We start from the raw sequence: 13,486 nt of genomic DNA, 5'->3' as shown, positions 1-13,486 counted from the left end.
TCCAAAAAACATATCCAGTTATTCAATTTTCCATGAAACCTAATCCTTTTATATTGTTTACAGGTTCCTCAGGGTCTAAACTGTAAGGGAAAAATTCGTTTCGGATTGATTATCGTCAATTTATTTTCCTAAAAAAAATTCTATCGTTTGGAAAAGAAATTTTTCAAGTACACTTTGACATTCAATCAATAAAAGTGGGTATTAAACCTAATGCTCTCATCAACTGAATACCATTAAAAGTTGAGAAATTTTATGGGTTAGAACATTGCCAAAGACTACATAGCTCTGAAATAACTTGATTTTTAGTTATTCGTGATTAACTGTGGAATAAAAAGTTACATTTTGATGTTTTTCAATACTAAAATGTTCATTTGCCGTATCATAAAGTATTATAATTTCAACTAAATCTCGTGCTACTCAAAAGGCCCGTTCTGCAAGGTTATTGATAAGTGTTAAGCTTCAACATTTCGATTTGGCATCAAGATAATAATTTCTTTCTATCCAGGCCTCGGGATCTTCCTGAATAAAAAAAAACTTGATATCAAGCCGCAGTCTATCGAAAAAACTTTAGTGACTTCTTTGTGAGTCCACTAAGTTTTTTTACAGACAAAAATTTTTTCACTCTTGAATTGTCGTTTTCACTGCTCACCTTTTTGAAGTTTTGTACCACCTTCCTCTTCGAGTCATCATTAGGTCAACAAAGGAGTGTACTTTCTTAGCTTTATCACTCCCAACGAATTAGGTATATTACTTCTTACATACGGATCGGTTGGTACGGATTGTCCCCGATCTTAGATTATATTATATTATATTGCGCTACACAGTAGGCCTGGCCGTTGACAAGAAAAATGTATGGAAATCATTTTTTTAAATGGTGGATATAATTTTTCAGGATCCTTTCAAGTACTGGCTGTGTTAGTGTAGACTAGACTAGAGATTAGACCTTCCTCTTGAGTCATCATGAACATTTTTATCGAAAAATTCCAGGCTGAAGATACCACAAGTGCAGTCTGCAGACCTGGCACCGTACCGAAGTCACCGGAGATTGCGGGTCCGAGTCCCATCTGAATAAGTTTTTTTTTCTTATTTTAAGTCGCACTTTCTGTCCTTGTTCATTTTTCGCATCCTTGTTAAATTACATACATTTCCTCCCCTCTAGTAAACTTGATAATATTTATTCAATTTCTTCACTCGACCTTGATTATCGTAGGAAAACATTAAAATTCAACTTTTTATTTCACAGTAAATCACGGATAACTCAAATTCAAGTAATTTTAGAGCTATGTAGTCTTTGTCAATGTTCTTCCCCATAAAATTTCCCAACTTTCAATGGTATTCAGTTGGTGAGAGCATTAGGTTTAATACCCACTTTAATTGATTGAATGTCGAAGTATACCTGAAAAATCTCTTTTCCAAACGATAGAAATTTTTTTAGGGAAATAAATTGACGATAAATAATCTGAAACGAATTTTTTCCTTACAGTTTGAACCCTAAGGAACCTGTAAAAAATATAAAAAGGATTAGGTTTCATGGAAAATTGAATAACTGGACATGTTTTTTTGGATTTAACAGAAGAAAAACAGATTTTTTCAAAAAAATCATCGGGGCCAGTTGAAAACTCCATTTTCTAGAGCTGCCGCCGAACAAAAGTTTGTTCCTAACACCATTTTCTATCATTTGGAGGGTGAGCCCCAGACTTGTGCAATTTTGGGACACCCTATTGAATATCCTCCCCCAAGCTGAATGTTACATTTCTCTTGACACTGCTCATTAAATCTTGGGCAAGGGCTTGTCCATTACACAATTTCTCACAATTTTTCTTCAAAGCTTCATTGGTTTTGAACGTTTTTTCGCTTTTCTTCAACTTCTTCATAATCGCCCAAAACTTTCGGATCGGACGAAGTTCTGGGGAATTTGGCGGGTTCGCTTCCTTCGAAACCACATGAACACCCTCCGCTTCGTACCAATCCATTGCAAACTTGGCGTAACGACACGAAGCGAGATCAGGCCAGAACAGCATGGGTAAGAGCAGCAAGCACTACTGGCAGCAATCCTCTCGATAAATCTGCCCGGTTATGGTGCAGGTTGTAACGAATGGCTTACTGTACCGTTCGCACTCGCAGATTGCATACCACAGCAGGTACTTCTCCGCGAATTTGTCCTTCTTTTTCTTCCGGAACTGTTTCGGAACCGGTACCGACAAAAAACTGGAGGCCAGGAATTTGCTTGGTGGCCACCGTGTTTTGCCTTTCAGTCTGCTTTGGCGCTCAGCCCGCTTCATTGTCTGCTGGACGAGCCACCTCGACGAATTGACCTTTTTGGCCACGTCTCGGGTGGAAAGACTTGGGTTTTTCTTAAAGTACTGTCATAACAGCCGACCTTCTCTGGGACGCTTCCAGCTCGCCGGTTGATGGTCGTCTCCCGTCCCGGAGCTGCTCTTTTAGACATAGAAAAAGCATTCGACAGAGTCTGGCATAAAGGTTTGATTGCGAAATGGCTAACTTTTAATTTTCCATTTTTTCTAATCAAAATCTTAAAAAATTATCTAACTGATCGAACTCTGCAGGTCGTCTATCAGAATTCAAAATCTGATAGATTTCCCGTCAGAGCAGGTGTGCCTTAAGGTTCAGTCTTTAGTCCAGTCCTGTACAACATATTTACTTCTGATCTTCCTGATACCTCCAGGATGCACAAAGTCATTGTTCTACGATGACACAAGCATTTCCGTAAAAGGAAAAATCTTCGTGTCATATGCAGTCGATTGCAGAAAAGTTTAGATATTTTCTCTTCCTACTTGCAAAGGTGGAAAATCTATCCCAATGCTTCTTAAACTCAATTGATAATTTTTCCTCATCAAACTAGGGCTTCTTTCCTCAAGCCAAATAATAACAACGTTGTCAAGATGAATGGGGTTATTTTAAGTTGGTCTGACAAGGTTAAGTACTAGGGTTGGGATAAAAAATTTATTTTCAAAGAGCACATTGAGAGTATAAGCAAAGTGCATCAAGCCTTTTGCCGATCCATCTGTGCGACTGACCAGGATTATTGATCACCAGGATTTATCGATCACCGCACCCAAGATTTGTTGGCGTAGCTCTTCTTGTTTCGAATGCATCTCGGAAACTACTTGACAGATCGCGATAAAATTTTGCACACATAAACACTACACTCCAACTTTGTTTTAATCCAAATTTCATTATTTTTCACCCACACGATAAAAAGTTATACTCAAAAACAAAGTGTCGCTTTTTTCTTAAGTCCAATCTTTAGACAAAATAAGTTCTAAATCGTTAGCGTAAAGGAAGATGGATGGTTGTTTAAGATTTACGATTATAAATTGGTAGGCATCAGTCATGTCTTTTACGTTGTTTGATGCTTTTCTAGAAACTTAGTAAAAAAGTTAAGAAAAAATTCAGTTCTTTTAGTTAGTTTCCAAATGGTGCATCTGGGTTCTACTCCTTAGTTGCTTCATAGAATGCTACATTCGGGTTATGGATGGTTTTCTGTAGAGAAAACAGCATCCCGAAAATCGCCAAGTCTTTTCCAAGAAACACTTCTTTAGATATCATTTTCCAGGATCCTTTCAAGTACTGGCTGTTAACACAGTGTAGACTAGACTAGACTATACTAGATTGTAAACCAAATGTCCCATCATTTTATCCATTAAGTTTTAATTAATTTGTAGATTACAAATGTCAAAAATGCGTCAGTTATCAGTCAGGGACAAAGTCTGATAATTTGAGTACTATATGTTTTGCTGTCGTAATTCGCATTGTAACACTAGTTTTATAAGACTCTCTCAGGGACAAATGAAGCTCTATATAAAAACTTATTTATGCGTTTAAAATTAAAGACATCCTTCACAGAAGCCTTGAATGGCGGTTTAATGGCTGCCTATCTTTCTTCTCGCTCACTATTTACTAAACTAATAAATCACTATTTAATAAACTAATAAATTTCGAGGCGGGAAAAAAACATACAAATATCATTACACTAGCCTTTTATAGAATGATAAAACTGCTACTTGTACCTGTTCGTACATGGAGAGCTTCTGCATGTATTATAGTAGTGCTTATATCATGAAACGATCATTTTAGATTAAATTTCACAAGATCACTTCTACCATGATTTTTTCTCACTTCACTGTCTTTTTCTTCGCACATTTGCTCTTATTTTATCAACTGCGTTCTGCCAACATTTTCATTGGTATAATGAATGATAATAATTACTACTTGCTTTACTTATTTTTTTGGCTAACGGACCGTTTACCGGTCTAGGGCCGAACGAACTAGAGATGTCCAGCTTCTTCTGTCTTGGGCAGCTGTTCTCCAATCTCATCGTACACCAGCAGATCGTGCATCTTCTTCCATCGCGCATATCCACCGCGTGCGAGGCCTACCACGGAGTCGCAGCCTCTTCCTGGTTCTCTACTGAAGATATTTTTGGCGGCTCTCTCGTCAGGCATTCTGGCGACATGTCCAGCCCACTGAAGCCTGCCCCGCTATATTACCTTCACTATATCAGCATGTTTGTATACCTGGTACAACTCGTGATTTGTGCCGCTGCGCCACACTCCATCTTCCAATTTACCGCCAAGTATCGATCGCAGAACAATACGCTCAAAAACTCCGAGCACTCGTCGATCAGCTTCCTTCGGCGTCCATGCTTCATGTCCGTAAAGGGCCACTGGGAGTATCAGCGTCCTATACAACGCTAGTTTTGTGCGAGTTTGTAAACTACGGGACCTTAGCTGGTTACGTAATCCGTAGAAGGCCCTGTTTGCTACTGCAATTCGTCGTTCCACTTCACGGCTCATATCGTTGTCACATGTCACAAGGGTACCAAGATAAACGAATTCATCAACCACTTCTAATTGTTCCCCATCTATCTCCACCTCAGCACCAACACCACGGGAACTCCCACGTTAATAATAAATAGTGCACACCCCAGATTTTTTCTACACATAATTTGAACGGTTCTTCACATTCCACCAATAACTTCAAACTTCTAGGAAGGCTAAAGACTATTGTTGTGCAAAATAAGTTTACTCGAAATTTTTTACACGTGGCGTTAGACACCGCTTGAAAGCGAAACTGCTGAAGGCATATTGTATGCTTTTATTGGTGTGCTCAATCAAGTAGTGAGATCAACGTTGCCAAAACTTACGACTTATTAACGGCTAATGTTCAGAATAACGTTATTTATGCTCAAAGGTAATGTCTGGAATTAGTTCATTGCATTCAGATTTGTTTCTTTTATCAGTGTTATTGGTTTATCGTAGTTTAAATCAAATTTTTCGCTATATTTGAAAATCATAATTGATAACTGTAATATATAATAATCCTCGGTACCAACATATTGGCTGTACTGTATCAAGAATCCAGGCTGTCAAAAATATTTACATCTGTAGAAAATGAACTTCATCCGGACATCGCCGAGGAATTTAGACCCGAAGGTAAGTTGTTCACGATAAAAATAACGTTGATTGTTATGGTTATAGAATTGCAACTTGTGCATTTTTCGAGGAGTAATCGTGAAAATCCAACATTCAGCCCACTACACGAGCTAATTTAAAGTGGAGAATATATGACTGTTCCCATTTTGAATAGTAACATCAGTTTGATCTATCCTTCGCATCCGCAAATGATTTATTTTGCGAAAGAATAGAGCAATCGTTACCTTTTTCCTGTATGTAGCTTTTGATTCTACTAATAAATGAATTAGAAGTCGTGTGTGTACCGTCAAGAACGCAGTACTACTATAGTTCTGTAGGGCGATTTTTCCACCTGGACCATTATACTTTCGAAATGTTATCTTTAGTTATTTTAACTCAACATTGACTGGCCTCTATTAGCAACGTTTTGCAGTTATTTGAAACAGGACAGCTATAGATTTTCTTCGAAAATGATTTCCTTCCCTTCGAGGAAAAACAATAAAATTTCTTCGAAAATGATTTCTCTCCCCGTGAAACAGTGTTCCACGCTGGCGTAGATGGATTAAATTGATGGAAAAGAAAGTGATGAACGAAGACCAGAATTCATACACTTCTTCAAAATTCAGCAGAGAACTGCCTGAAACATGTCGTCCCGTTAGAAAAAAGAACAATTCTTTTTCCAGTACCGGTTCAAAACATGATCATTTGGTGATTCATTGTGGCTATCGATTTCGGCAGCTAAAATATTAAAATATCGGAATATATATAGTTTGCTTGTCTTTCAGTCACGCGCACGACAAACGAAAGTTACTCAAGTTACTCAATTTTTGTGGGTAGCAACGCAAACACTCCTGTTCTGACTACAAGTTACCTTTGCTTTTAGTCCTCCACTCACCTCCTCTCGCCTGGTATGAAGCCAGTCGTAAGGAAATCAAAGCTAACTGCGTCTTAACTTATATTCGGCACACGTGTTAAATTAGCACATGGCTATAGGTCCTTATGCAGGTGCATCGGCAAAAACCGCCAAAAACGTAATAAAGGGCGGAAGGCAGTTTTAAGATGTAAGAAAGTATCAAAGGTATCAAGCATGTAAATGAAATTTAAAGCCACTGTCAGTGGAATATGAACGTTACTTTATAGTTATATGTCCAATAAGTTCTGTAATGTCATGGCACTTCCATCAAAATTAGGTTGTCAAGTGATGGAATAAAGTGGTACCTGTTGTAGTTCATTGAGGATAGACTATGATAAAGTCAAAAAAAAAATAATGGGGATTATAAACCTTTTTTGCTCGAGAAAATAGGCAGTTTGGTTTTTTTAAACTGTGCAGCAATTTTTATATGCATTGAAATTGTAATTTTTCAATAGTACAGTTATTCGATAGCAAAAATTTGTTGGTTTATTAAAAATATCAATTACGACTGAAGACGTTAATAACGAACATTTAGAAAAAAATTGAAGAAAACCGGCTGTAACTCGCCAAAGCCATTTTATTTTATCGAGTTTCAAGTTTAGCTTATGGCGCGTGATAAGCCGCACTTGAAATCTATCCAACTTTCTCCCTATTACTCATAGCTCTAACAAAATTTACCAAAATATTCAAAAAAAATGTTGTACCCAAAGATAAAGCAATATAATTTGTTTTCGATATTTTTAAAAATAGAAAAGACATTTAACCTACACAAGACATGCTACCCTCAATTCTTTAAGTATACCACGACGTTCAAGATGTACGGAGAAAGGGATAATTATTTTGCTGATACGTGAAAATTTTAGCTGTTTCAAAAAAATTTAGAGTATAAGATAAACCCATTTCCGACGAGTGACATTCAAACTTTGATTCAAGTTCAACAATTATACTTGAAAATTTTCACGATTAAATTATTCAGTAAGGTACAAATTGATCTTTAATACATAATACATAACATAATTAACGTTTGTGTTAATTATGTTTATAGTTGATGAGTAATAAGAGTTTGAAGTTCATTTTTTGAGGTAAAAACTGATTTATCTGCGCCGGCTATTGGCCATTATTTTTGAGCATAATACAAAATCTGATCAACAGTTTTGATTTGGGCTTTACAGCTAGGTATCGAATTCTCTCCGGATAGAGATAGTAGTTTTTTCTAGGAAGCATGAACCTGCTCAGCTCCAAACACAATTAATGGGTAAAACGATTTCTCAGGTTTTGGTACACGAATATCTTGGTATCTGGTTCGACTCTAAAGGCACCTGGGGTTGTCACGTGAGGTATCTGATGAAAAAATGTCAACAAAGAATGAATTTTCTTCGTACAATAACCGGACATTGGTGGGGAGCCCATCCAGGAGACCTTATAAGGCTTTACCAAACAACGATATTGTCTGTTATTGAATACGGGTGTTTCTGCTTCCGCTCCGCAGCAAACACACATCTGATCAAACTGGAGCGAATACAATATCGTTGTTTGCGTATCGCCTTAGGTTGCATGCAATCGACCCATACGATGAGTTTGGAGGTCTTAGCTGAAGTACTACCATTGAAAAACCGCTTTTGGAGCCTGTCTTCTCGTATTCTTATCAAATGTGAGGTCTTGAACCGTCCCGTGATTGAAAATTTTGAAAGGTTAATCGAACTTAATTCTCAAACCCGTTTTATGACATTGTATTTCCATCACATGTCCCAAAATATTAACCCTTCTTCGAATATTCCAAATCGTGTCGACTTATCAAATACTTCTGATTCTACTGTGTTTTTCGATACATCCATGATAGAAGAAACTCGTGGAATCCCGGATCATTTACGCGTGCAGCAGACCCCCAACATTTTTTCCAATAAATATCGAAACATCAACTGCAACAATATGTTCTACACTGACGGATCACTTCTTGATGGGTCCACTGGCTTCGGTATTTTCAATAACATATTTTCAATAACATTTTCAATAACAACCGTCTCCCATAAGCTCGATAATCCTGCTTCTGTTTACGTCGCAGAATTGGCTGCAATTAAGTACACCCTAGGGATTATCGAAAAAATGCCCACGGACCATTATTTCATCTTTACGGACAGTCTCAGTTCCATTGAGGCTCTCCGATCGATGAAAGATGTTAAGCACTCTCCGTATTTCCCGGGGAAAATAAGGGAACATCTGAGTGCTTTATCCGAAAAATCGTTTCAGATTACCTTAGCGTGGGTCCCTTCTCACTGCTCGATACCGGGCAATGAGAAAGCGGACTCTTTGGCTAAGGTGGGCGCAACAAACGGTGATATTTATGAAAGACCAATTGCTTTTAATGAATTTTTCGCACTTGTACGTCAGAATACGATCATCAGTTGGCAAAATGCTTGGACCAGAGGAGAATTGGGAAGGTGGTTACATTCCATAATCCCCAAAGTATCGACGAACCCGTGGTTCAAGGGGTTGGATGTAGGTCGGGATTTCATTTGCGTGATGTCCCGGCTTATGTCCAATCACTATAGATTTGACGCGCATCTCCGTCGTGTTGGGCTCGGGAAAAGTGGTATCTGTGCCTGTGGTGAGGGTTATCATGACATAGAGCATGTGGTTTGGTCATGCCCTGTACACCGTGACGCCAGGTCTAAATTAATAGCTTCCCTGCAGGCCGAAAGTAGGCAGCCGGCTGTTCCTGTTCGTGATGTCTTGGCGAGCCGTGACCTATCCTACATTTCCCTTATATACGTTTTCCTGAAATCCATCCACGCCCCAGTTTAATCCTATTCCCTTCCGCCTACATCCAACCAAACGACAAGAACACGTTAAGACCCCGGATCCGGAAACAGCAACTAGACCCGCACGATACTCTCAGGTCCCAAGGGAGACAACCCAATATGCCAGTCCGTAATATCTTGGCCCAGCAGCGGAACATATTCAATATGCTGCTTACCTTTGGCGATGGAAAACCATCAAACAACAAATCAGTGCTTTTCATGCAGAACATTCTAGCTTTAAGTTAGATTTAGTTTCAGCTCGTAGTCGGCAGCGAGGATAAAAAATTTGCTTTTAGTTATTAAGATACTTTAGAAAGTAAGCTACCAGATATAATTGGCGCCGTAAACATTAAATTATATTTGTGCCGTGTCAAATAAATTATAGATGAAGAAAAAAAAAACAGTTTTGATTTAAGATATTTTGATATATCGACATAAAAGTTTCAAAATTTTAAAACATTAAACATAGGTTTATCTACTATCCTGCAAATGCGCTACAGTAAGCCAACTTTTTTTATTTTTTTATCAAACAACTAGTTGGCCCGTAGTGGCTAGCCACTTTCTAATGCGCTTTGAACTATTAAAAATTGGTATTGATTCTAAAATGAAAATTTTTTTTTTTAAATATCGAGTTGAATTTAAAGATGTAATTATGACACTATCGACAATTCGATACAAATGGCCAGCGCTGGTTTAAAACTTAATTAATTATCTAAACTGAGATAAATCCTTCGTTCAGTAGATCGTGGATTGATTGCTCACTCGAAAACGAATCTGCATCTCGCTTCTTATACGGATCCACTGCACAGCTGTTATCTCCAATATCTAAATACTTTTTCTCCATCATTGACTATTATTGTCGTAAAATTGTTTTCTAACGATTAATTTTTTTTTAAATTCATAACTTTAATAATAGTTCGCTTTCGCAATTGTTTGATGTTACATATGCTATATTCAAACTAAACTTACAAAATAACTAAAAATGAATGTGAATGTGAATTGAAAAAAAAAACAATTTATAAAAACCAATGGCTTGCTCAAAAAATATATTCACACATGCAAAAGTTTGTCTCTGCAATTTGTTATTAACAATAGCAAAGCTTGGAACAATGAAGTACTGCCCTCTTTTAATCATTGATGGGTAGTTCAAATCCCTCTCTAATACTCCGATATACCTTCACACATGATAAATGACGCGCATGAAACATCTGTCATCTGCGTTCCATCTAGTGAACCTATAGATATGAGAAATGACAAGACACTCACCGTTAAGGCAACTGTCAACATCAAAACGGATAACGGCAATGCAAAATTATACAGATCGCCCGTTTTGATGTTGACAGTTGCCTTAACGGTGAGTGTCTCGGCGTCTCTCTGGTGTATAGGCTGACTAGTTCCATCACAGAAACCTTTTACAGTGTTGCGTGACAACATAACAATCCTCATCCCATCACAACCACCTTTGTCTACTTCTTTGTTTTCGTCTTCTGCTTCATAAGCAAACAAATATTATTTGATATAAAATAAAAAAAAAGTTGGCTTATTGTAGCGCATTTGCAGGATAGTAGATAAACCTATGTTTCATTTTTAAAATTTTGAAACTTTTATTTTATATTTTATTTTTTACTTTTATTCTTAGAAACTTTTTCTTAAATCAAAACTGTTGATCAGATATTAAATAATGTTCAAAAATAATGGCCAATAGCTTTACCCGATCCCGGCGCAGAGGAATCAGTTTTTACCTCAAAAAATGAAATTCAAACTCTTATTACTCATCAACTATGAACATAATTAACACAAACTGTATTGCAAATTAAAGATCAATGTGTACCTTACTGATTAATTTCATCGTGAAATTTTTTAAGTATAATTGTTGAACTTGAATCAAAGTTTGAATGTCACTCGTCGGAAATAGGTTTATCTTATACTCAAAGTTTCTTTAAAACAGCTAAAATTTTCACGTATCAACAAAATAATTATCCTTTTCTCCGTACATCTTGAACGTCGTAGTATACTTAAACAATTAATTTGGGGTACAATGGGGTAGCATGTCTTGTGTAGGTTAAATGTCTTTTCTATTTTTAAAAATATCGAAAAAAATTATATTGCTTTATCTTTGAGTACAACTTCTTGAGAACATTTTGGTAAATTTTGTTGGAGCTTTGAGTAATAGGGAGAAAGTTGGATAGATTTCAAGTGCGGCTTGTCACGCGCCATAAGCTAAACTTGAAAGTCGATATGATGTTTGCATAAAATGGCTTTGGCGAGTTTCTTCAATTTTTTATAAATGTTCGTTATTAACGTCTTCGGTCGTAATTGATTTTTTTAATAAACAAACAACTTTTTGCTATCGAATAACTGTACTATTGAAAAATTACAATTTCAATGCATATAAAAATTGCTACACACTTAAAAAAAACAAACTGCTTATTTTCTCGAGCAAAAAGGTTTATAATTCCCATTATTTTCTTGACTTTTTCATAGTCTATCCTCAATGAACTACAACGGGTACTGCCTTATTCCATCACTTGATAACCTAAGTTTGATGGCAATGCCATGACATTACAGAACTTATTGGACATGTGGCTGTAAAATAACGTTCATAATCAACCGACAGTGGTTTGACTAACTTTAGATTTCGTTTACATGCTTGATATCTTTGATACTAGGTATGTCTTTCTTAAATCTTAAAATTGCCTTCCGCCCTTTATTACGTTTTTGGCGGTTTTTGTCGATGCACCTGCATCAGAACCTTTAGCCATGTGCTAATTTAACACGTGTGCCGAATATTAGTCAAGACGCAGTTAGCGTTGATTTCCTTACGACTGGCTTCATACCAGGCGAGAGGAGGTGTGTGGAGGACTAAAAGCAAAGGTAACTTGTAGTCAGAAGAGGAGTGTTTGCGTTGCTACCCACTAAAAAATAACAAACTTCAGTGTACCTCAGCTTCAGAGTTTGTTTGGGAAAAAGGCAATTTGAGTAACTTTCGTTTGTCGTGCGCGTGACTGAAAGACAAGCAAACTATATATATTCCGATGAGTGCACTAAGCTAGTAATTGCTTGATTTAACCTCATTGGTGTGTAATTTCAAACTGAAAAATCCAGATTGTCGAGAGCAGTTTGTCGTCTAATGAAGCAGGGAGCTCTCTAATTCAAGTTTATGTTCAACATCAGCTGCGTGTGCTAATGACATTCATCAACATAAATCCACAGATGAATAAATAAAGATAGTCCGCAGGCTGAGTAAGTGCAGTTTCTCAAGAATTCATTTTTACGTTACGGGTACCAGATGCAGTAACATGCAATAGGTTCGCCAATCAACATTCGAATGTTTTGTTTGATTAAAATCTCCGCTTTATTATATCGAAGGAAAAAACCGTTTGCTAATGTGCACTGAAGGACACCGGGTTGAAAGAGCAACAAGCTTCAATTTCTATGTCAAAGACAATGATGTCAAGTTTTCCAATATTTATAGTGACGCAAATCAATTACCTAATTTCGTTTTCATGCAGGAAACCCTTATGCTTATCATAGCAACGAAAATTCGCCATAACAAACAGACTCTCTATTCATTTCATCCCGAACTCTTAAGTAGAATCAATGGTTTCTCCCGAACGCGGATGGTTTTTTCAATCGTCTTGTCTACCAAACATGCAAGGCATGGTTTGGGCAAGATACACATAGCAAAAGCAATGAAACGCTGGAACATAACAAAAGACAAACTTATATTAATGATGATAATCTTTGTTTAGTTTCGCAAGTCATCCTGACTAACAGTTTGTGTGAAACTGGGATTGAATTGGTTTTATACCTGATTTAAGTTTCCATATTTAGAACAAAGACAACGTTATTTAAAATCAGAGATAGGTACCAAAAAGAATTCATACGCCATCAAAGTTTATTCGAACTGGCAAATGGCAAGTTTTATTCTAAACACATTTAACACCACAACGTTAGTGCTTTCACGCGCCACAGTATCTATTCTCGACAATCGACGGGCGGTACATTGCAAAACAGCGACTTGGGTTGATCAAGATGAATCAAATGATGTTACGATATATTGTAAGCGGCGCAAAACGCCTAATGTTGAGTTTATTTTCGCTCGTGCTACTGCCTAAAGTTGCTGCGGGCCAACACGGCCAGTAAAGCCATCGCTAGGGTTTGCAGATAGATTACAACACTTGCGGCACCATTTTCGTAATGCTTGAAGTTGCAACCATTCCCGTCACAAGTGTGGCACGTTTGACCGACCCGGCAGAAGTCGCTCTCGGACACACAGCCACGCTGTACCAAGTCTCCCGTTACGCTCACATAGCACTGATCTTCCGGATCGTACAGGC

The 13,486-nt window shown here is 37.3% G+C and overlaps 1 protein-coding gene across 2 annotated transcripts in view; it reads right to left on the bottom strand.

The window, feature by feature from the left end:
• Positions 1–13,026: 13,026 nt before the first annotated feature.
• The window catches only part of LOC129730575 (uncharacterized), a 74,393-nt gene continuing 73,933 nt past the window's right edge, over positions 13,027–13,486 (bottom strand). For both annotated transcript variants that reach the window (XM_055690018.1, XM_055690017.1), the window contains one exon: positions 13,027–13,486. In XM_055690018.1, the coding sequence (XP_055545993.1) occupies positions 13,254–13,486 (233 nt within the window). In that variant the 3' untranslated portion in view covers positions 13,027–13,253.

Source organism: Wyeomyia smithii, chromosome 3 (genome assembly GCF_029784165.1).
Source record: "Wyeomyia smithii strain HCP4-BCI-WySm-NY-G18 chromosome 3, ASM2978416v1, whole genome shotgun sequence".
NCBI classification, from domain to species: Eukaryota; Metazoa; Arthropoda; class Insecta; order Diptera; family Culicidae; genus Wyeomyia; species Wyeomyia smithii.
Note: the sequence above shows the minus strand (reverse complement) of the source record. Positions and strands in the feature narration are given on the sequence as shown.